The sequence below is a fragment of the Artibeus jamaicensis genome, unplaced genomic scaffold, assembly GCF_021234435.1.
Source record: "Artibeus jamaicensis isolate MK-2021 breed Jamaican fruit bat unplaced genomic scaffold, CSHL_Jam_final contig_233, whole genome shotgun sequence".
In the NCBI taxonomy this organism is placed as follows: domain Eukaryota; kingdom Metazoa; phylum Chordata; class Mammalia; order Chiroptera; family Phyllostomidae; genus Artibeus; species Artibeus jamaicensis.
In genome coordinates, this window is record NW_026521486.1 from 7,326,525 (window position 1) to 7,351,628 (window position 25,104).

Sequence of the window (25,104 nt, forward strand, 5' to 3'; positions counted from 1 at the left end):
AAGCAGGTCGGTGACACTGCCTGAGACAACCAGTTCCAGTCACGTTTTTAATGGTCATGGACTGGTGTCAGAAAAGCTTAGAAATCAGCTCTGACAGTAAACAGTGTGGGCTACTAGGTTTTAAGGTGCAGAAGATGCCATCTCAGGGAAGTCCCCAAGATGGCAGGCCCCATCAGGGCATTGAAGGGAGGGAAGGCCAGCAGGCTGGAGGACCGAAGTCACTGAGGGCGCAAGAGACTGCCCACGGGGAAGGAGTCAGAAGACCCACCAGTGGGAGGCAGTAGAAAAATGTAGTCATTTGGAGCCAACTCTCGGCTTTCACAGAACTATGTGACCTCGACTGCTCCCTCGACCCCCGAGTCCGTTTCCTTGTCGGGCAGAAGGGCGTACTACCTCTGAACCCGAGTGCAGACTGCGGCAGGCCCTCCAGGGCGCACGGGTTCCGGTGAGGGGCGAGTGCCCTGTGAACTGTGCGGCACAGTGTGAACACAGGCACCGGCTAATTCCGTGCCAGCACCAGCAACCGATGCACCGGGAGGAAGCATCGCACACGTGGGAAATGGCCAACTGCATCCCTCATCCACAGGGGCTCCCCGACAATAACGAGATGACAAATCTGGCTCCAAAGAAGACCCTTTACTGAGACTCATTTCAAACATTTCAGTCTTTGACACAAATAAACTTCAACTCGGCTGACAGGCTGATGGCCGAGCTACATAAGGGCTTCGCAGTAGCAAAAGCGCTCCCCACCGGCGAGGACATCGACACAGGCTCCTGCCTAATGCAGGCGTCAAGGGCTCAGGGTCTCTGTCCCATCTTCTTCAGGGTCCGATTGAGCTGCAAGAGAAAGAAAAGCCAAGTTACACGGGGAGCTGGCACCAAACCTTTCCTACAGCGTGCGCAGTCACCAGGTCAGAGACTTCGGGACGCCCCCTGAGGTCAGGGAGGGGTCTCTGATGCGAGTATATGGCGGACCCTCTGTGTAAAGCCCTCGTTAGACCCTCCATCGGGCATTCAGAGGCCTCTCACCGTCCTTGCAGACCGCTCGGCCACCCGCACTCCCACTCAACAAACGCGCTCTACACTGCTCTGCCCACTGCAGACACGGGAAAGGGATTCAGGGCACCTAGACTTGCGAGAGCTGCCTTATGACCTCAAGAGGGGCCTGGTGGCATGGACCGCAGAACAGCAGTGACCTCTGCTGGAGAACTCGAAGCGCCAGGACACAGTGGCTCCAGCTCTGGTCATTAAAAGAGGCCCAGTACCCCTGTGGTGTTCGGCCTGACCCACAAGACCTCTCGTAGGGCAAGACGTGGAATGCGCCAGGTCTGTCGAAACAGAGCTGCTCCCTGTGCTCCGCCCCCCCCCCCCGCCCGCAGGAGCTGGCCAGACCTGTCTGAGCTGCAGAGTAACCACCAAGCCGGGAGGGCAGGAGGGCAGAGGGGCGGGTGGGAGCAGGCAGGGAGTCGGCCCATATTAGGAAATAGTAGGGAGGGAGGGAGGCTCCTGGCCACCCCTGGAGGGAGATTTGGAAAAAGATGCTCCTGAGAAGGCTGACGCAGCAGCTCCCAAAGGCCCAACCCCATTCCCCAAACCCCAAGCAGCCAGCCAGTCTGGCTCAGAAACTTAAAGGGTCAATTTTGGGCTTTCTTTCCTTTTTTAAAAAGACTTCATTTACTTATTTTTTAGAGAGCGGGAAGGAGAAAGAGGGGGAGAAATATTAATGTGTGGTTGCCTCTCATGTGCCCCCTACAGGGACCTGGCCCACAACCCAGGCATGTGCCCCGACCAGAAATCAAACCAGCGATCCTTTGGTTTGTAGTCCAGCATTCAATCTACCGAGCCACACCAGCTGGGGCAAGTTTGGATTTTCTTTCTTTCTTTTTTTTTAATAAAGATTTTATTTGTTTATCTTTAGAGGAGAAGGGAAGGAGAGAGGGAGAGAAATATCAATGTATGGTTGCCTCTCGTGCGTCCCCTGTTGGGAACTGGCCTGCAGCCCAGGCATGTGCCCTGACTGGGAATCGAACTGCGGTTGTTTAGTTCTCAGGCCTGTACTCAATCTACTGAGCTACACCAGCCAAGGCTGGACTTTCTTAAAAATAAAAATGAAAACTCCTCACCCAGTTCCCAACCTCTGTCCCCAGGCCACACCCCCCCAAGACCTCTCACCTCCTCAAATTTGTGAATCTGCCGGATGAAAAAATCCCCATAGCGCCTGGCGACTTTGGTGTCTGCGATGTGGATCATGTCCTGCGGGAAAAGCACAGTCGGATGACAGCTGTGAGGCTGAGCGCTTACGGGCTTGCAGATGCTCACACCGCCGCCAATCGCTACCCACACAGCCTCTCCAGTTCCTCGCAGCTCTCTCTTTCTGGATGACTGACTTTATTTTCTGCTTGTTAACTCATTAGTTTCTGGTCTTTTTCAACAAATGTGAATCTCGAGGCAATAAAAACATTTAAAGCAGCACTTTATTCTCACACACAGACTGCAAATTAGGCCAGATTTTACATTTTGTTCTTTAGCTCAGAATATTTTGTTAACACCATTTTGCTTGTAAATTCCTACCTAATCTAAGACCCAAGAACTTTCTGAATCACTGACAGGATTTTTTTCAAGTCAAGGATGAAAAAAACAAAGCACCGTACCCCCAATGCAATGAAGAAAGCAGCATTTTGCCAAAGATAAACCCGAACCAGGAAGCGGAACAATAATAAAAACAAAACATGCAACTAAAGCTTTTTCATGCAGGGACTCTGAATCATATTGTTATCGATTTAATCTAAATATAACTTCATAGCAAAATTTTATTCATTATAATCAAGTTGCTAATTCTTGGGAGAGATGTTAAAGACCACCCAGATATCGGGCACTAGTTCGTCTGGGTCACTAGGATGTAGGAGAGGGGCAGGCTACTGATGTCGCCTAAGACTGGGTACAGAAGCCACTGGAATAAAAGGCAAGAGTGCTGTGGGTGGCTGGTGCAATACCACTGGGGACAGACGGATTTTTAAAAGCGTGATTTAAAACTGAACAACTTCCACTACTGACGTGTTTCTTCTTTTGTTGAGACTGTTCACGTCAAAGACAATTCTGACGAACACCACGTCTTCCAAAAGCCACCAAGTCTAAACGAGAAGGTAAGGTCTAACAGGACGAGCTTCCAGAAACAGGAGCCCCAAACTGACCCAGCAACCAGGTGTACGCCCCAGAGAGTGCGTTCACATGAAAACGTGTGCGCAAGTGTTCACAGCAGCATTACCCACAAGAGCCGGAGGGTCACTCGGCAGCCGTAAACAGGACTCCGGCACTGACACACTCTGCAACCCGATGAAACGTGCCAATGTGCTCGATAAAGGGAGTCAAGCGCGAAGGCCAGTGTTATGATTCCATTTATATGAAACATCAGGAACACGAGTCCAGAGACAGAAAGCAGATGACTGGTTCGCAGCTTAGGGGAAGGGGAACTGGGGATGCCTGTTAACGAGCAGGGAGTTCGTTTTGGGGGTGACGGAAATGCCGTGGAATGAGATACCGGAGACAGCTGCACAACACTGTGAACACACTGCCATCTCAAACACTGGCCAAAACAGTTACGCTGTTTACATCAACACACTTCCTGGAAACAACTACAAATGTAGGATAAATTATTTTGTAAATCTCCTTATACATCAAAGAATTGAAAAGGGAGAAAAGAATGCCAACGAATTGTATTTCATTGACAACGAACCTTCTGCAGTAAAAAATAACCAGGCACATAAGGATTCACTGCACTGTGAGTAAAAAAGTATTAGAGAAACAGAGACGAAGAGATTGATTAGGGACACAATGATCAATCAAAGGAAATTTATCCAGAATAAAGAAAACAAAAAGATGGAAGAAGGGTTTCAGAGACACGAAGTACAGAGAGAGGTCTACGCACATTAAGTAAAAACTCCGGAAGGAAGAGAGAGCAGAGACAGTAGGGAGGAAATACTGGCAAAGGACGTTCCAGAAGAGATGACAGATACCAGTGCGCTGACTTCAACAGACTGCTACGCTAACAGTCCTTATCAGGGGTCCTAGTACGTCTAAACAGTATTTCCTTTACTTATGAGCGGAGACAGTGGGTTGGCCAAGAAGTCCATTTGGTTTTCTCCCGTGTGATGGCTCTAGTAGAGCTCAGCTGCCTTTAATTTCACTGAGAACAATGCTGTTCTGTCTAGTTGTTTGCTTAGTTTATTTGTTTTTATTCTTTAGGGTCAGCTGTTGTTTCTGAGTTTGCTGTCATTTCTACTGTTCATAGTTTTGATCATCTTTTTTCCTTAGGTAAGTCCCTTTAACACTTCATATAAGGGCTTGGTGATGATGGACTCCTTTAACTTGACCTTATCTGGGACACACTTTATCTGCCCTTCCATTCTAAATGATAGCTTTGCTACAGAGAGTAATCTTGGATGTAGGCCCTTGCCTTTCATGACTTGGAATACTTCTGTCCAGCCCCTTCTTGCCTGTAAGGTTTCTTTTGAGAAATCAGCAGATAGTCATATGGGAACTCCTTGGTAGGTAACTGTCTCCTTTTCTCTTACTGCTTTTAAGGTTTTCTCCTTATCTTTAATCTTGGATAATGTAACAATGATTATATGCCTTGGTGTGTGCTTCCTTGGGTCCAACTTCTTTGGGACTCTCCAAGCTTCCTGGACTTCCTGGAAGTCCATTGCCTTTGCCAGATTGGGGAAGTTCTCCTTCATTATTTGTTCAAATAACTTTTCTACTTGTTGATCTTCCTCTTCCCCTTCTGGTACCCCTATAATTCAGATGTTGGAACATTTAAAGATGTCCTGGAGGTTCCTAAGCCTCTCCTCATTTTTCTGAACTCTTGTTTTTTCCTTCTTTTCCGTTTGGTTGTTTCTTTCTTCCTTCTGGTCCACTCCATTGATTTGAGTCCCAGTTTTCTTTCCATCACTATTGGTTCCCTGTGCATTTTCCTTTATTTCACTTTCTATAGCCTTTACTTTTTCCTCTATTTTGCAACCAGTTCTGTAAGCATCCTGATCACCAGTTTTAACTGTGCATCTGATAGGTTGACTATCTCTTCATCGCTTAGTTGTATCATTTATGGAGCTTTGATCTGTTCTTTCATTTGGGCCATTTTTTGTCTCTGCACCAAAACAGTTTTATTAGATTGTATTTGTGACAGCTGTCATATCAGTGTGCATTAAAAAAAAACAAACACCAAAATTGGTGAATTTTTGTGTAGCCATTTTAATATTGAAGATGGATGAAAATATGCAACATTTTTTGGCACATTAGGCTTTATCATCTCAAGAAAGGTAAAAATGCAACTGAAATGCAAAAAAAAACACACACACAAAAAAAACAAAAAACAACCACCTTGTTCAATATATGACAAAGGTTCTATGACTGATCGAATATGTCAAAGTGGTTTGTGAAGTTTTGTGCCTGAGATTTCTCGCTGGACCATGGTCCATGATCGGGTGGACCAACTAAGGTTGGTAGCAATCAAATCGAGCCATTAACTGAGAACAGTCAACATTATACCAGGTGGGAAATAGCCAACATACTCAAAATATCCAAATCAATAAAGTTATTGGTGAAAATGAAAAAAAAAAATGTGCCTTTCATTTTATGGAAAAAACCATACATTTTGGCCAACCCAGTGCACAGGAGAGACAAAGAGAGGAAGTAATATTTCATGGAAAGAGCAGTCCTAGGAGGCCAGTACATTTTAGGTCTGAAAATAAACTCTAGAAAACAAAACTATCCACTTCTTTTTAAAAAGCTCACAAGGACATTAAAATGTCCAACTTGAACTTAAAATCCCAACAGTGAAAAGCAATGCTGTTCCCAATGCCCCTCTCCCCTGGGGAGGAAACCACCACTACATTGCATACACAAGCTTAAAAAATAAATTTAAAAAAACCAACAACAACCCTAAACTAAACTAAATGGACCATCGACAGCTACATGGACCAATAAAGCCCTACTTGTACTTTCTGTAATAGCCAAGCCCACGCAAACACCCATTAGCAGCGGAAGGAAAAGCGGCAGGCAGCAATCACAGCAGATGGCGGACCAGCACAGAGCAGCAAGCACGCATGAGCTCTCACGACACACGGTCACACTGGATGTGATTCTCTCAAATACACCGCTGAGCAGAAGCTAGACGTAGAAACAGCACACACTGTACAATTCCACTGTAAGGTGCTTGAAACCAGGCAGCGCCGATCTGGGATGGGACGAGTTAGGATGATGGCTTTCCATTCACTAAGCGCTTCCAACTCAGCCTACAAAGCACCTGCCCCTCCTTCTCCCCACCTCACCTCCAGCCGAGGCCACCTTTCAGGCCTCAGTACACACAGTGCCGTCCCTCAGACACATGGCACACACCTGGCACTCCTGCCCTGGGGCCGTGCTCTAACTGCCCCCTCTGTCTGGAATGCCCCTCCCCCAAACAAGTGCTTGGCTAAATGCCTCACCGCCTGCACATCTTAACTTCAATTTCACTTTCTCAACAAAGCTTACCAAGTACCTCGCCCTGTGCCTTCCACCACCTCCACCCTGACTCCGTAGCTCCTGGCAACTTCTAACTTTGCTCAGTTACAATGTTTACGCCTATTTCTTAAAACTAGCAGCATATCAGCACAAGGGCAGAAATCTTTGTTGATCCGGTTCACCCGATACATCCCAAAGGCCCAGAACAGAGACTGGAAGGCAGGGGTAGCTTAATACAGATTTACTGCTAATGGACGGACAGAGCGCCCCAGAGAACCTGGCCCAGCGGCCATACCTTGTCGATGTAGAAGTCAACCTCAGAGGCGGACTGAAACTCGCCGTCCAGGGCGGAGATGCCACTGGTCCACACCAAGTTCTTCATTTTGTGCTTGAAGACGAGGAGCTGGATCCGGAACTCCTGCTCGGTGAGGTCCAGGAAGCCGGCCAGCTTGGCCACGGGCATGGTGGTGTAGAGCTTCAGGAAGCTGCGGATGGTCGAGAGCTGGGCCTGCTGCTGCACTTCATCAGAAAACACCTTCAGCTGCTGCAAGAAGGGCTCCTTGTGGTAGTTGGGGTGCACATTGTCATAGTTGGGAACCACTGGAGACAGGAATTTGGGGCAGGAATAGCTGAAAAGTTCCTCGTAGACCTGTGGGTCGCCTTTCTGCATGCGCAGCATCTTGTCCCCGTACTTCTCCCGCAGCTGCAGGTGAATGCTCTCGTCGATGCGCATGGGGTACATGGTGAGGGCGATGGCCAGCAGCGCGTGCATCTGCTCGTTCTGCTTGTTAATCTGAGGGTGGGGGCGAGATGGGTGCCGTGTGAAACGAAGCGAGCTTTCTGAGGCCCGCCACCCTCCAGGCACGCTGCCCAGGTCTCTGACTTCTCCCTCGGTCTGCACCAGTCAGTTAACGTTTCCAACGTCTCTGCCACGCTCCCTCTAGCTCCGTTCAACCCTGGCCTAGTACTGGGCCCTCCCCAGTTGGAGCCTTCACCGGTAAGGCTCAGTCTCTCCATCTGCGACACACGTCATTGGCAGATCACGCCTCCCACACCGGTTATGACAGAGGCCCCCAGAAGCCTTTGCTGGCACCTCAATGCCTATAGAATAAAGACTAAATACTTCAGCGGGGTAACAAAAGCTGCCCCAGAATCCACCCCACAATTCAACTACTCTTCCACTCCCCACCGAAAGGGTTTACTTCACTGCGACACCACCACACACTCCGAAGCCCCAACAGCTCTGCTCTGCCTGAGCTCGCCTTGGAGCCGCCCTCCTCCATGGAAAGCTGCCTGAGTACAACACCCCACTCGAACTCATTTTTAAACACCCGCGGCCTGCAGAACACACAGCAAATTGTTGCTGAGTGAATAAATGTAGGCACTGCCCCTGGGTGGTGTGGCTCAGTGGACTGAGTGCCGGCCTGAGAACCAAGGGGTCTTTGGTTTGATTTCTGGTCAGGGCACATGCCTGGGTTGCAGGCCAGGTCCCCAGTGGGGTGTGTGTGAGAGGCAACCACATACTGACATTTTTCTCCCTCTCATCCTCCCTCCCTTCCCCTCTCTCTAAAAATAAAGAAAATCTTAAAAAAAAAAATAAAATAAATGTAGGCACTGATGGAAGACAAACCAGAGTTAAAAGATACTATCACCAAGGTGTTAATATCCGAGGTAACAGACACAACAAAAAACCCCTAGAGGAGGCCAGCCATAAAGAAATCACCGTTAGGAAAAGCGCACTAAAAGAGCAAAAGTTTAGATGGTATTTACCAAAAACTGTGGCCATAGGCGCCAAGGGGTCAGGTGCTCAGAGGCCCTTACCATCTCATACTTGTACGTGGTCCTCTGGAACATGCTCTTGGTCCTCTGGATGTAGAGGAGGATGTTGGCGAAGACTCGGATGGCATCCTGGTAGCGACGCATCATCAGATATGCAAAGCCAACGTAATAGTACGTGGTGACCTGGCACTCGGGCACACGGGAGTACATGCTCTGTGGGAGGAGAGGGGAGAAGTCTTCGTGCGGCCCAGACCAAGTCACTGCAGGTGGGACCAGACGGTGGTGAGGCTGGTGGGGCCCAACGTCAGTGGGGGTCAGAGGCCCTGGCCATAGACTGCCCTGCTCTCCAACCACGTTACGTGAACCGAGGCCTTTGTTTTCACAGCTGCAACAAAGGGACTGGCCCAGGTGACCCCAAAACCTTTCAGTTCTAAACCCTCTGCACCTCGGTGTTTTTTCTTCCTGGCTTTCTACTACCTACTTTTGTAAATAAGTCTTATAAGGAAACAGGTAAGAAGACAAACACGTGCAAGTCAAACACAAAGGTACCCATAATTACATGGTTAGGAAAAACAACCTAGATTAAACATATCACTATTAAAATCATCTTAGAACTAAGTTCTTTTGTTAATTAAGACTAGCGAAGCTTGAATAGTAAAAATCTGCCCTTACCATTCTGTTTGAAAAACAGAATCAAAAGACTACTGAGTATTTTAGGTAATAAGCATCACCGAGAACCCCCTCATCCGGGGTCAGGTGTCCACTGCAGTGGTCTCCCAATTCTCAGTTCCCCTCCAGCCTGGGGAAGAGAAGTCCTCTTTTACCCGACACTTGTCCCAGCAGATGCAGATGGACTCTCCCGCCCTGGGGAGATGGGCGGAGGGGACAGGTGATACCTTCTTGTTCAGCTCGATGTTCTCCAGCACCTTGATGGCCTGGTAGTAATCCCCCAACAGCGAGTGCAGGCGCAGCAGCCCCACCAGGCTGAAGTAGCCGAGCATCTTGTAGAGGGAGTGCCGTCCATACTCCCCAGCCACGCTCTCGGGGTCCCCTGGGAGAGACAGACACCGAACGCTGCAGCCGCGACTGGCGAAGGCAGGCGAGCTTGGCCCCTAACTGTCACTCAGTCAACTCCTCCCTCACTCACTGCCAGCCTCTCCAGCCTCCTGCCGCGGGAAGTAACTCTGCCTTCGAAGGACCACCAAGGAGCAGGGTGCCCGGCCTTCTGCTAATCTTGTGTCTACCTACAGTTGGTGGAGGGGAGCCGTTCTTTTACTTTTTGGTTCTAACATACCTGAGAACGTAAGAGGCCCTTTTTCATCAGTGACTCATCGAGGCCCCTCCTTTCAGGAAGCTCACGAGGTCAAAACTGTTCTAATAACACGAGGACGCTACCTGCCTTTCCCGCTCAGCTGAAATTGGCACCAACGAAGCAAATACAAGGCCAGGAAACACCACTGACCACTTGGCATCAACCAGGTGGTGGTCACAGCTGTACCTGCAGTCGCTGAATTCTTCAGCGCCACACGCTTGCAGCAAAACACTAGCCACTTTTTCACAAAACACCATTTTTACTTCAAAGAACAATGGACGCACACACTATGGTTACTTAGATTTGGGTAGTTAGCAGTCATTTTCTCAAAAATGAATAAAGGCCAGCCTGCTACACTCCAGTGAAAGCAACTGACAATGTCTGCTGCCAAAGAAAAAATTGAGCTTTCAAGAAAAAATGAGACTCTTATACAACTTGTATCTGCCACCATGAGCTCAACTCATGTATCTGCCACCACGAGCTCAACTTGCGATGAGTCTGCTCGCAGACAGACTCATCGGACGAGGCCGACGGCAGCAACGGCCCAGCGGTCTGCAAGAAGCTGCACCACGGCACGTGTCAGCCCTGGAAAGTCCTCGCAGCCCGGTGACCCGCGTCTCACAAAGGTGCGCACACGGGAAAGGCCTACGCAAGCCACAGGAGGAGCCAGAAAACTAACGTGCCAAAGTAAATCGTGCCCTCCCTGCTGCTGGCCCGTAGGGCACCACCACCGTCAGGCTCGGCAGTGGCATCGGAGCCGATCCGCGCCCCCTGAAAAGGCTGCTGACAGTGTCCCCCTTCACCGGCTGAGCACCTCCGTGAGGCCAGAGTCCCCTCACCCGCTTTGGGCAAAAACAGCAACAGACTGGAAACAGGAAGAGAAGTAAGAGGCCGTTCTCTTCCAGGAGCCAGACACGAAAGAGACCTGCACACGTCACTGCTCTCACTGAAAAATTTACAGACACGCTCTGTGACTCTCTCAATCTGTTAGAGTTCGAAGCGGTCCCGACACCAGAGTTGGGAACGTGCACACTCTACACAAAGCCCCAGAGAGATGGCAGGAGTGTCTGTGCATCTCAAAGCGCTGCTTCAGTCCTCCAACCAACACCTGCTGCACGCAGCAGCCCCAGACCCCAGCGGTCGGCCACCACTCACACCCAAACGCCGAGGGGGAGCCACAGCCACTGCCCCAGGTGACTGTTCCCAGAGGCCGACTGCAAACAGACGTCGGGCAGCACTCACCGCCGCTCGTGTACACCTCCAGCTGCCGGTTGATGTTGGACTTGTCCACCAGGGAGTGGAGGACGTTCAGGACGCTGTGGACATTCCAGATTTTGGGGTTGGAACGAAGGAAGTCGATCTCCTCCTCCGACTTCTTGGCAGTCTTACAGCGGTACTGACTGAAGGACTGAAACTGGGGGGAAGAAGGACAAGACTCAGCAGTGGCAGAAAAGCCAAGTGACATCCCTGGCACGACTACTGCTACTCACGCCAGCCTCTGTGCACACTGCTTGTTTTCAGAGCCATCTTTGTCTACGCTGTGGATTTCGTTCATTACTCATGTGTTAGCTGTTCCCCAACTAAGTAAAAATCTCTAGGGTTAGAGGTAGTTTGTGGGGAAAAACACGCATTTTAGAATCAGACACAGCCTGATGTCGCATAGTATCTCTGAGCTTCACAGCGCAGTTTCCCTGGCCACCAGAACCACGTGGTTTCTGACAGACCCCTGTCCACGGGCGGCTCTGCACACGAGCGATGACGCAGCAGAGATGTGGCAGCTGTGTGCGGGGGTCTTCTCCACCGGAGCTGACCATTAATTCACCTGGAACAGGAGCCCGACCGAACCATCTCTGTGCCAACCACAGCGCCTAGCCAAATGTACGACACACGCCGGGAACACGCCACAGGCACTCATGTGGGGTGGCGTGGTCCACTGGACCAGCATGGGGAGGACAGCACGAGACCACCTGCTCGGTCAGAATCTTTCAAAGCGCCCTGGCCGACGCTGGTGCACACGTGGGTTTGGGAACCAGAGACCTGTCCCGGACGGCCCAAGGTCGTGCTTCCACTCCAAGGTATTATCTTCCCCCAAGAGGGTAAGAGAGAAGGTTATCAAATTTATAACAGACAAAGAACAGTATCCAGACTATGTAAGGAATTCTCATAAATTAGTAAGATAACCCAATAGAGAAATAGGCAAAGGACACTGATGACCACTTCAAGGAAAAACAGGACTAGTCTATTACAGGGGGAAGTGCTTGGTCTCTTTGCTTATCAGCAAAATTAAATTAAAGTGAGAGTACCATCTTTTCCACCGAACTGACAACAATTAGCCCAGCAACACCCAGTATAGAGATCGTGCTCCAGAGGCTCCTGGTAGCAGCATAATTTGATATAGCCTTTCGAGAGGGAAATGTATTGCTCTGTTGAAATTCAAACTGACTGCAGTGTTCTGTATCTTGATTGCGGTGGTGTGTAGTCTCGTCACATGTCATCAACGACACCCTTACAATTGGTACCTTTACTATATGCCAAGTATGCCTCTATGAAGTCGACTTTTTATAGTATAAAAAGCAAATAGCCTTCAATCAGCAATCTTACTTCCAACGGTCCCTCGAGAAACGCCTGCACGTTACACACACAAGGATGCGCACTGCTCTGTGCCTGGAAGAGTGAGAACCAAAGACCCGACACTCGCCGTCAGAGCGGCGCTCCCGTACGGGGTGCACTGCACCACAGACCGAGACAGGTCTCCGTACAGACGTGCTAAGTGTTCCAAGTCGCAGCAAAACGCACAATACAGTGGGGTGTGCCTTTTAAGTGACGTATTTTATCTGCGCGCATTAAAGCAAACGCCAGAAAAGTTAACTCGGTGGCTGTATCTGCAGGCAATAACTGATGCTCTGCAAAGACAAGGAACACACTTTCCTCTTACCTGCAGTTTGAAAACACTCAGGTTGTTGAAAACACTACAAACACGTTCATATAATACTTGCAGCAGTAAAAACAAACAAAAGAGGGTGGCAGGAGGAGCCACTCGCCTCCTGGGGCATCCATCTGGCTGGAAGGAACCGCCAGGCCTTCAGCGGCCAGTCTCGGTCAGAGAGGGAGCCCCTGAAGCCCCTTGGGACGAGAACGCCAGCTAAACCAGGGGAATCACGATGAGCTTATGAGGGATGAAGCAGCTCAGCACAGGTGACCCTCCCTGACTGGCTGCCAAACCAGGGGCCGACAAGCCGAGGAGCCCGGGAGACACAGGCTGTGGTTTGCGGCCTGCACCGCACGCAGGCGCCGAAGCCTCACCTGAGCAGGAAGTCTTTTTTTTTTAAAGGAAGTTTCTTTCTCAAACCGCCCCGAGAAGGTTTCCTTGGCTCACCAACCACAACTTAGTGGCATTTTGGTCCATGAAGTTAAAATGACATCTTTACGAAGCTGACTCTCTCGAAATACCCAGTGTGAGCGATACCGTCCCCATAAAACAAACAGGTATTTTTCCCAATTCAGTTATTTTACTTTTTCATCTGTGACATTATAAAGAACAGAACTGGGCTGGAAGAAGGTGAAGAGCAGTGGCACTGACCATAACCATGTGACACACCGCAAGCAGATGACCGTGACAGGCCCTCTGAGGAGGACTTCACACTGGCCCCCAGCCACCCTCCGACCACCCTGTTTTATGGAAACCAAGGCACAATGTGGTCAGTAACATGCCCAGGGCTTGTGAACGGTGGAAATGGCCAATTTGCCTGCAGGCCCCACGGCCACAGCACTCACTCCGCATTGGGGACGGTCCTCACTGGAACCTTAGCACAGCGCCCCAAGTGGGCGAGGTTTCCACTTTGATAAAACGTTCTATTCTAGTCTGACCCAGCATGTACCTAAGCAACCATTATAGGGACGTAGAACACTTCTGTTTCTGTAGGCAAGGAAAGTGAGGCCTGCGATGCGTAACGAGCGTTTCACCGCTACAGAGCTACCCGGTGGCACCTGCCCCCAAACCTGAAGGCCGTGTTCTTCTTCCTGCCACACCGCCTCTCAAGGTCAGGTAAAAGCTCAACTCTTCTGACTTCCAAGTTCCTCCCTGGAGCTCTGAGGCCTCAGTGACTCTTCAGAAAACCACGACAGAGGAGCCCACCTTCACAGGCTGTTTCAGACTGCGATGAGCATGTTTCCACACTACGTGCCTTTTTAACACGAGCAATGGCAACAGCACCCTTTGCTCTAACCAGCTACTCCAAACTAGGCCAAGGACTGACCGGCTACCTGGTAGATGAACTCATCGATGATGTCCCAGAGCCACTGGTTGGGTAGTTCAAGGGGAGCAGGGCCATCAGCATCTGTAGAAAATCACAGGAAAGTCAGACCAGAAGCAAGGACTATGCCCACTCAGTAAGCCTGCAGAACACACTTTGCAATTTCTCTCTTTAAAAGACTGGCCCTACCCTGGGTGGTGTGGCTCAGTGGATTGAGCACCAACCTGTGAACCAGAGGGTTGCCAGTTCAATCCCCAGACAGGGCATATGCCTGTGTTGCAGGCCAGGTCCCCAGTAGGGGGCGCATCCACCACACACTGATGTTTCTTTTCCTCTCTTTCTCCCTCCCTTCCTCTCTCTAAAAATAAAAAAAAATCTTAAAAAAAAAAGACTGGCCCTGACTGGTATGGCTTAGTGGGTTGGGTGTCTTCCTGCAGACTGAAAGATCAAAGGTTAGATTCCTGGTTCAGGCACGTGCCTGGGTTTCAGAGCAGGTCCCCAGTTGGGGGTGTGCAAGAGGCAACTGATCAATGCTTCTTTCACACACTGATGTTTCTCCCCCTCTTTTGCCCTCCCTTCCCCTCTAAAAACATCCACCCCCCTCCTACACATTAAATCCTGCTAAACTGAGCTGTACACCAACGTTAGGCTTTATCATACCCTCCCCAACTTGGCCAAACCCTAGACTCACTAAGAATGTAGTTGAAGAGATTGCAGTAGTTATAATAGGATTCAAACCTCTGCTCCAAGGAAGGTCCCCCCTGTAAATAAAGAGAGCGGAGACATCAGGACGTATATCATCATTTAAATGTCACTTGTGGCCTATCGCGATGGCTGAACACAAACACGGGTGAGCTGACGTCTGCTCTCCTTAGTACGCGAAGGGCACTGAGGTCAGAGGGAAGACGGCGAGCGCGGTGGCATTTCAAAGAGGCAGGGAACGCGGCTTTCAGGGTGACGACCCTGACCAAACATTAGGGAGCACGCGTGCAGACCTGGCAGAGGAGCTATGTTCCAGCAAAGACGGTACTGACAAAGGCAAAGCAGTAAAGCGGAGGCTGGAGCAAGAGGAGACATGACCTCTACTGGTCATGTATTTGGTACCTAGCAACGAGGTTAGGGGACTGACACACCCCTGCTGAATCTTCATCTACAGACCAGAGGCAGGATCAGAGGTGGTCAGACGAGCTACACTACGCACTCTGATGCTTGGTCTTCCCCAAACAGCCATATTGTACAGGCCTAGCCCTCCAAGGACCTACCCCACAGCATCAGTGGTGGGAGGGCCTCTACCGTCTCAGATAAGGTACCCCTAGATCTCACTGTGATGCCAGAAGAACATGGCACCTGTGTTACTATGGCAACAGAACTCCAGCTATCACTACTGATGGTGGCTCCTGCCACCACAGGAGTCTAGTCAGGCCAAGTGGTCCTCGGGGACGAGAGGTGAACAACTGCAAACAGCTGGGACCTCATTTCTAAGGAGAGAGATCACAGTGCCAGTTTCCTTCCCTCACACAGCCACACACACCCCAACAATTAACGTGTCACCTCAAGGACCAGGCACCACATCGGAGCAGAGAACAAGACGAGGCCCTTGCCCTGGTGGTGTGTACCCCCTTCAAGGCGGAAGCAGACAAAAACCACATAAACAAATTACAACATGTGAGCTAGGACACGTGCTCTGAAGTGCCACAAGTGCCACAGAGTATGGCTAGGAGCCCTGGGAGAGGTTCGGAAAATGAAACTGGCAAGTTGAGTCAGGGGCCAGTTCAAGCAGGACCCTGAGACTTGGGACTGTATTCCAAGTACACCGGGAAGTCACGGTAGGACCGAGGAAGGGGATTCAGTGATGAGACTGGGATTCAAATGATCATGCTGGTGACCTGGCTAAGAACAGACCGGAGTGGGCGAGAGCGGAAAGTGGCACCAGCGGCGGCAGTGGAAAGAAGTAGTTGGTTTGACATATGTTAAAGGTACGGCTGAGCAGGATTTCCTGCAAGATTGATGTCAAGTGAGAGGGAAGTCCAGAATGGTACCAAGTAACTGGGTGAAGGGTGGTATCATTTACTGAGACCGTCAACATGGGGCAAACAGGTTCAGAGAGAAAACAGGACTCCGTTCTGGTCACATTAAACCCAAGATGACGGTCAGACGGCTGCAGGCAGGTGTCAGGCACCCGGACAAACGAGTCCGGGTCTAGAGAGACCAATCGGGTCTCGAGACTGAGATCTTTAAGTCACGGGTGCATGTGAGCAGTGCAGACGGTCTCTTAAGAGGCTTCGGGCACTCTACAATTTTGGAATTAGGAAGAGGAGAATCACACGAGTGCTGAAGTTGAGGGAGGGTTGTAAAAGAACACTGTTGTCGCAGTAAAACAGGTCTGGGTTCAGGTTCTGCCACCGGACTGACACTGGGAATGGGAGAAAAAGCGACCTCTCTGCGCCTCAGTCTGCCTACCTCGCCCACCACTGCCAGGGGTCGAGGTGCAGGTGTGCACCAGGTGCCGGAGCTGTGCCCGGCAAGCCCCGCTTCACACAAGTTTCAGGGGACAGATGCAGTGGCAATGTGTGGAGGGGCAAAAAACACCCCAAGCAGAGGCGGCACGAGGTGCTGCGACACCCTGCGCGGGTGGCAGCCCACAACCCAGTGCACGGCGACACGTGCCCAGCCAAGGGCAGCGGGCATGGGGAAGTGAAAGAGGACGCACAGGCCTGGTGGTGTCCCAGTCCAGTCCTCCCAGGCTCGGTCGTCCCACTGCCACGTCTAACGAGAAAACAGCCCCACTGCTTCTGGACACCGAATCAGTATCAACTAGCAACTGTGTCTGGGGAGCAAAACGGCTGAAGCTTAAATAACTGCCGGCAGCACCGAGATACTCACGCTGACTTTGGCGTATATGTGCCTGTAGTAGAGCTCTTTGTACAAAATCAGGAAGACGGCATCTGAAAGAGACGGCAGAGGGGACTCGGTGACCTGAACAGCTAGGGTGTTCTGGCAGCTTCAGCCCCTGGGGGCAGTAAAGGAATAAGTGCGATTTCAGAGAACACAACCGCTACACTCTAAGGCTTCCACCTAGGAATACGTGCAACAAGAGAATCGTTTCTCGAGGGAGAGACGAGACTTCAGGTGGTGAGCATACACTGGCCAAACAGGTGTCTTATAATAAAGTTGTATACCTGAAATTTATATGATGTTATTAACCAGTAAATTTAATCAAGAAAATTCATTTCTCATTTTACTCTTTCAACCTCATCTAAATCTAACTCAGGCCCATTTCTGTTCACCATTCAGAGACCTTGGCCACACGGCCACTTAAATAAACCAGCTCGTTAGCATGTGGCTACAGCTCCATGGGAAGCAGCAGATGCCACCCATCAACACAGCAGACACGCAGTGTCACTGACCCAGCTGGACCTCAGCGGGACCTCAACTGGCATCTGGGCACCTAGACTTCGTGGGTTCCCACCACCCTGATAAGGGCACTCTCCCTGCTGTGCCTAAACTGTGCTGACAACACGGTTTATTCCAAACACCTCCTTTTCCTGCAGGGACTCTGGGATCTCTGTACCTGTTAGGCAGGGCGTGTGCTTATGTGATGAGCCCCCAACAAAACCCCTGGAAGCTGAGTCTATAATGAGCTTCTCTGGCAGACAACTTGTCAGTCGAGTCGTTACAATTCCTCACTTGAGGAATTAAGCGCTCCTGAGTGGATCACACAGGCATGGACCGTGGGAAACTTGCACCTGGTCTCCTCTGGACTTCAGGGTGTGCACTATTCCCTTTGCTGATTTTGCTCTGTGTCCTTTCGCTGTCAACCCTCATAACTTGGGGACAACTGTATACTGACTACTGAGTCCTCCTAGCAAATCATCAAACCTGGAGGTGGTCTTAGGAATCCTGGAGATGAAGAATCCTCTCCAAAAAGACAACAAATAAAAAAATGAAATGAGACATTCAGTCTAGGTAAAGAAAGGAACAAACGAGTTACAGGTAAACCTTGAACAACATGGGTCTGAACCGTGCAGGTTCACTCACACGTGGGACTTTTTCAGTGAATACCTATACTGTTTCGATTGTGGTCGGGAGTCCACAGGTGAAAAGGACCGACTACACGCAGGGATCTACACCATTTGATACAAGGGACCCGAGCATTCGTGGATTTGGTATTTGCAGGGGGTGCTAGAACCAACCCCCTGCAGGTATGAAGAGACAACTTAAGTTTCTGGTAAATCTGAAGTTACATGCGACCCTGGCCAATGTGACTCGGTTGGTTGGAGTGCTGTCCCATTAACCAAAAGGTCATAGGTTTGATTACTGGTCAGGGCATATGCCTCAGTTGTGGATTTGGACCCTGGTGGGGGCTCAGATGAGAGTCAATCGCTTGATGTTTCCCTCTCCCCCTCCCTAAAATCAATAAGCATGCCCTAGATTGAGAATAAAGAAAAAGTTAAGTTACATGCAGCTTTGCCTGTAGGCAGGGTCAGCACTCCTAACCATTGCATCGTTCAACAATCAACTGTATTCTTACTTGCACATATATGTACAGAGTATTACAGAAAGAATAAACAAAGTGAATGACAATACTAGATGGCTCCAGACAATGAAACCAAAGACTCGGGGACAGAAGTGGGGGTGGGGGTGTGAGGGGATGGGTGTTTGTACCAAATCTCCTTTTATATTCTAGAGTACTTAGTCTTTGCCTGTTAAAAAACACATTATGACCCCTGGCTAGTGTGGCTCAGTGGATTGAGCACCAGCCTGCAAACCAAAAGGTTGCTGGTTTGATTTCCAGTTGGACACAACCCTGGGTTGCAGGGACAGGTCCCCAGTGGGGGGGCGCTCAAGAAGCAACCACATATCTATGTTTCTCTCCCTCTTTCTCCCTCCCTTCCCTTCTCATCAAAAGTAAATAAATAAAATAGTGAACAAAACAGACACAGACCACCATCCGGAGCTTCTGATGCCCCTGGTCACAGGACCCCATCCGGCACCCAGGACAAAGGCTCGCTGGCACCTACCGTTTCCAACCTGCGGGGCAATGGCTTCAGCCTCAGGCCAAGGTGTATTCTTGAAGAATCTTTCTGTCAGCTTTGTCCAGCTGAAAGCCAAGCAAGAAAATTCTAGAACTCAAAAACAAGAAGGACCAGAGAGGCCACATTTTACAGACAAGGACCTCGGCTCCAAAAAGGGAAGATGTCAGAGCAGGGCTGAGCCTTCCAAGCCCACAAGTCTCACCCCAACTCCGCCTCAGACCACCTTTCTCACCCCAACTCCGCCTCAGACCACCTTTCTCACCCCAACTCCGCCTCAGACTACCTTTCTCACCCCAACTCCGCCTCAGACCACCTTAACACGGTAAAACACAGCTTTTCTATCAGTGCGGCACCCACCGCACTCTTCAGGGTCATCTCCCGCCTCTGCACGTGAACTCCAGTGCTTACGATTCCCTGAGTTGAGAACTACTCTTCACCCCCTCCCTTAGCAATACCAGTTCCATTTCTAGAGCACGGTGCCTCCTCCTCCCCCCTGGATTGAGCACTGGACTGTGAACCAAAGGGTTGCCAGTTCGATTCCCAGTTAGGGCACATGCCCAGTTTGTGGGCCAGGTCCCCAGTAGTGGGTATGTGAGAGGCAACCACACACTGATGTTGATTTTTTTTTTAAAGATTTTTTAAAAAATTTAGTTATTTTTCAAGTAGTTTTTTGTCTATTTCTCCCATCCCAGCCCCCCCCCCCCCGTCCTGTGCTCCCCACTTCCCGCTCATCTCCATCCCCCCAGCTCTCGTCCCTGTGTCCTTCATATTTGTTCCTCCAAATCCCCTCCCCCCTTAAATTCCCTTCCCTCTCCCCTCTGGTCACTGTCCCCTTGTTCTCTATTTCAGTGTCTTTTTTTTTAATTCTGCTTGCTTGTTCGTTTTGTTGTTTAGCTTCCTCTTAAAGGTGAGATTATATGGTATTTGTCTTTCAACACCTGGCCTATTTCACTCAGCATAATGCTTTCCAGTTCCATCCATGTTGTTGCAAAGGGTAGTAGCTCCTTCTTTCTGCTGCACAGAATTCCACTGTGTATATGTACCACAATTTTTTGATCCATTCATTTACTGTCGGGCACCTAGGTTGCTTCCAACTCTTGGCTATTGCAAATTGTGCTGCTATGAACATTGTGGTGCATAGGTTCTTTGAAATTGATGTTTTAGGGTTCTTAGGATATAGTCCTAGCAGTGGAATTGCTGGGTCAAAAGGCAGGTCGATTTTTATTTTTCTGAGAAAATTCCATACTGTTTTCCATAATGGTTGTACCAGTCTGCAATCCTACCAACAGTGAACCAAGGACCTCCTTTCTCCACAACCTCTCCAACATTTGTTGTTTGTTGCTTTATTTATGATGGCCATTCTGACTGGTATAAAGTGGTATTTCATTGTGGCTTTAATTTGCATCTCTCTGATAGCTAACGATATTGAGCATCTCTTCATGTGTCTCTGGATATTCTGTACGTCCTCTGATGGTTGCTTTCTCTCGTTCTCCTTCCCTTCCCCTCTCTCTAAAAATAAATAACATCTTTATTTAAAAAAAAAACCACTTAGCTCAGTTATTGGAAAATTTCCAGTTTTGGAACAATCAGGTATATGAATTTACTTTTCTAACTGTGAATGTTATGAAATCTAAACACAGATCCAGTATTTCTATTGCACATAAATTGAGATGTGCTACAAATATAAAAGGTGGGTTTTAAAAAACTCATTACAAAGAAAATATCTTAATAGTTTAATGAGTATGTGTAGAAATATTTTGGCTATGCTAGATTAAATTATTAAAATTAATTTCATCTAATCCTTTTTATTTTTTTAAATGTAACTGATGAGGCCCTGGCCAGGTAGCTCGTTGGTTAGAGCACCATCCCAATACAAAGCTGTGAGTTCGATTTCCTGATGGGACACATGGAAGAATCAATTTGCATAAATAAGTGTAATGACAAACCGATGTTTCTCTCTCTAAAAATCAATAAGTAAAATCTTAAATTATACATGTGGCTAGCACTGTATTTCTACTGGACAGCAATGGTCTATACATTTCTCCTACAAAGCCCCGGGGGATGAATGAAATACAGGTCAGGGATTAACCCCTATTCACTGACCCAACAGGTCCCTGGCTACTTGCTTTCTAACCATCCTTACAGATACTGCTGAAATCCTATTTCCTGGGTGAAGTCTTTACCAATCATCCCAATTCCGACTGCCCTGTGTCATCTCTAATGCCCATCACACAAGGGCAGCTCCCTCACAACCAGAAGCAACCAACCACTCAAAGCTTGGCTCACGCTGTTATGCACTGAGAAGATATACGGCAGAGTTTGGAAATTAGGCTGTAGCCCTGCTGGTGTAGCTCAGTGGATTGAGCACCGGCCTGCGAACAAAAGGGTCAAGGTTTGATTCCCACTCAGGGCACATGCTTGGGTTGCAGGCCAGGTCCCCAGCAAGGGGCACACAAGAGCCAACCACACACTGACATCTCTATCCCTCTCTTTCTCCTTCCCTTCCTTTCTCTCTAAAAATAAGTAAATAAAATCCTAAAGAAACTAGGCTCTAGAATCAAATGGTGAAGGTTCAAATTTCAGCCAACCAGTTAACTTTGTGACTTATCCTTTCTGTGCCGTTTCCTCCTCTGTAAAATGAGGAAAACAACGGTACCCACTTCATGGGGTACCTGGGAAAGGTAAATGGGTAAATACGGGAAAAGCACTCTGATCACTGATTGATCTGTACCGATCACACACACTAAATGCAATTATAACTACTGAGAGTGATGTTGTTTTTGGCCTTGTACAAATTCTGGGGATACCGAGTCCAATACAATAACATCTCCCCAGCCCTGAGGAATCACTGAAAATGTTCTCTTTACAGAAAAATGGTTCAACTGCACCCCCTTTATACAGGTTGTAACCCTAAGCCAGTCCTACCCACCCAGAAAGAGATCATTCCAGCCAGCAGCCCACACCTGTTCTCATAGATGTCCTGGATCTCATACACTTTCTGGTCAATGACATCGCTGGAGACGCGACTTGCCTGTAGCTCATACACCTTCTGGTCAATCAAATCGGAGACGGTTTTGTGGAAATACTGGATGAAGTTTTTGATCACTTCGGGGATCACCTGATAGGTCTGCTGTTCATACTGACGTTCATAGGCCAGATCCTGCTTTGGGTCTCCTAGGGGTTGGACACGACAAGCACTTTACAAACGGCTTTCAAACCCACACACACGATATAACCAAAGGGCAAGACCAACCCCAAGCTAAGCTCAAATCTATCCAATTGGATATAACTCCTCTTTTAAATGCTCATATATAATCCTCCCAAAGGTACTTGCAATACCATCGCCCATTTCTTCAAACATTTACCACTAAAGCCATTCATTTATTACCCATTTCTCCCACTAGAACCTAAAGTCTACGAGGGAAAGAACCTTGTCTACCTCGTGCCCAGGTGCACTCTCAGGACCTAGAAGAGCTGTGGGCGTTGTGTGAGGAAAGACTTCGGGCAGGAACAGAAGGGTACTTAATAGTATTTGAATGAATAGATTACTGCCATCTTCTACCTATGTGACTTGGTACAAGTAACTACATTTCTCTGAGCTAAGTTTTCTCATCTGTAAAATAGAAACGACATGTTTACATACTTCACAGAACTGCTGTAAGGACCAATTGAGATGCTTCATGCAAAGCACACGGAACAATGCATGGCATCACTGTCAAGTCAAATCAAGTCACTGTGACACTGCAGAAAACCTCAAAGACCTTCCAAAACCACCTCATTTTGGGTCCTGGACAGAGAAACTCAGTTGGTCAGTGCAGTGTCCCAACACATCAAGTTTGTGGGTTCGATCCCTGGTAAGGGCACATACAAGAATCAACCAATTAATGCATAAACAAGTAGAACTGATGTCTCTCTCTCTCTCTCTCAAATCAACTTTTTAAAAAGAAATTTCATTTAGGTTTGGTTTGAATCACTTTAATTTTTTTTATAAACAAAAACTACAGCTAGGATAGTATCCTTCCCTTCTGCGATGTTTCCATAGACCACAAAAAAGGCTTGGTGTAGTAGACTCCATAACACCTCCTCCGAGAGCTAATAACAGACTCCAGCCCAGGACCATCAAGAAGCAGTTTTAAAACAAGTTCCCGGCAGCGCCGCTCAGACACTGAGGGGCCAGTCCCTGCAGGTACCCAGCTCACCGGACAAACTGGCGGACTCACCTGTGTGCATATCATAGTCGCCTGGGTAGGCATAGGGATCATATGCCGCCTGTTAATGAAAAAGACAGAGTCACTAATTTATGGGTCCAAAATGCTGGTTCTGGGGCTTGTGAGCCGAGCAGGGTCTTAAGGATACAAAGTTGGATCCAGCACAGTCCTGCCTCTGAGGAACTGACATGCTGGTAAAGGCAGTAAGGAGACAATGACAACAACGTTTGGGTGTGTAAGGCAGAGCACAGCACCGGAGACTGAAGAATCCGCGGGCTTTGACAAGACTGGGCCCAAACCGTACGAGCTCGGCTACAGAAGCACGGAACCCACAACCTCCCTTGGACAAGGAGAAGCCAGGGGATCGGACAAGGAGAAGCCAGGGGATCGGACACGGGAAGTGCGGGGGGAGACAGGGCTGAGCAGGAGCCGAGTGGGGTGGCGGCGGCACGCGGGCCGCGCCGGCTAGGCGCCAAGCTGGAGCTGGTCGCGGCGCCCTGGGGCTCCCAGAGGGCCTACCCGGCTCACCGCGGGCCCACGGTCCAGACAGCCCTGCCCCCGCCGCGAAGCCCCGCTCCTGCTTAGATCCAGGTTACCTCAGACTCGTAATCATCCGCCGGGTAAGACATGGTAGCGAAGCCCGTGAACACAGCCGGGGGAGAGGGAAAAGAGTGTCCTGCGCCTGCGTCGTGGGGCCGGAAGTTCGGCCCCACTGGGAAATCGGAAGCTTCTCTGGGGCCGCCGGCAATCTGAGACAGCCATGTTAGGAAGGGCGAAATTTGCAAAAACACCTAAATTTTTCTTTCTTCAATAAGAGGCTTTACAAACAGGGTGACGCTGGAGTACTTGCGTAAATTCGGAAATAAGGATGTGAAATCGTTCAGCATAAGAAACGATGGGCAAAAAAACCCAAAGTGATGCCACACAAAAGATGGCTGACAGCTTCCTCAGGTCCATTTCTCGCGTTAAGTGAAAATCGGGTACGTGAGGGCTTGATGTTGAATTTAGGTCTAAGCGGTTTGCCTGCGACAAGTGTCTTCAAACGTTTGGGCCTCAAAAGACTAAACTTACTGGGTGTGGGTGTAAACGCTGAGACTTGGTCTCATGCAGTGAGAGGGCATGGAGAAAAGGGTTCTCCCGACTTTGGACGTTAAGGTTGGAGCAGGCAAAGATGAGGCCAGCTCCGGCGTGAGGCCCCAGGGAGTCCTGGCACCCACACGTGGAGCATCGAATGCTGGGGCTGTGGGCGGGTGGGAATGCCCGCTTTGCGTGGGTCTGCGACCTGGGGAAGCCCTCAAGTTGGGGACGGGGTTATAAACCCTAGAAAGCGATCTGTGGTCCTTAGCTTAGTCGTTCGTCCATCCGTAACACCTAGTGGAAATCTGGATTCCAGTCCCTGCTCTCCCACTAATTTGCCGTGTGCCTGAGAGCACCCTCTTCCCACATGGGCCTCCCTGCTTTTCCCAGCCTAGCACACTTTTCCTGGGGCTTTTGCATTCACCGTTACCTGGTCCACATCCTAGAATGCAGTCCTCCCCGATGTAGGTTGGCTGGCTCCAACATTCAGTTGTTTCCTCTGATGCAAGGGACTCAGAGCATCCTGTTTATGAAGTTAGCCAAAAAGTCTGTATGGTTTTTTCCATAAAACGAAAGGCACTTTTCATTTTCACCAATAACTTTATTGATTTGGGTATTTTGAGTATGTCGGTAATCTCCTGCCACTGGCTTCTACTGGGTAGAGGCCAGGGGTGCTGCTAAGCATCTTCCAATACATAATAGGACAGCCCCAGAGCAACAAATTATTTGGCCAAAATGTCAATAGTACCAAGAAACTTTGCAAACCACTTTTGACACATTTGATCAGTCACAGCACTTTCTCCATATGCTGCACAAATCTTATTTTTGCATTTCAGTTGCGTTTTTACCATTCTTGAAATCACAAAAGCATATGCCGAAAATGTTGCTTATTTTCTTCCATCAGCATTAAAATGGCTGCACAAAAATTCACCAATTTTTAT

The 25,104-nt window shown here is 49.1% G+C and overlaps 1 protein-coding gene across 2 annotated transcripts; it reads right to left on the reverse strand.

Annotated features, from left to right (window-relative positions):
- Positions 1–621: 621 nt before the first annotated feature.
- EIF3L (eukaryotic translation initiation factor 3 subunit L) lies at positions 622–23,785 on the reverse strand. 2 transcript variants are annotated; one of them, XM_037160321.2, is made up of 13 exons: positions 23,683–23,785; positions 23,099–23,147; positions 21,842–22,052; positions 18,864–18,943; positions 16,726–16,787; positions 14,534–14,603; positions 13,853–13,926; positions 10,832–11,003; positions 9,174–9,328; positions 8,320–8,490; positions 6,794–7,291; positions 2,173–2,253; positions 622–837 (listed from the first exon to the last, which is right to left on the reverse strand). In XM_037160321.2, exons 1-13 carry the CDS (start codon positions 23,713–23,715, stop codon positions 799–801), a joined length of 1,695 nt encoding a protein of 564 aa, XP_037016216.1. In that variant the 5' UTR covers positions 23,716–23,785; the 3' UTR covers positions 622–798. The 2 variants fall into 2 exon arrangements, with proteins under 2 accessions (XP_037016216.1, XP_037016217.1); XM_037160322.2 differs by lacking the exons at positions 18,864–18,943; positions 23,099–23,147; positions 23,683–23,785 and having other exon boundaries at positions 21,842–21,920.
- Between the last annotated feature and the right edge of the window lie 1,319 nt (positions 23,786–25,104).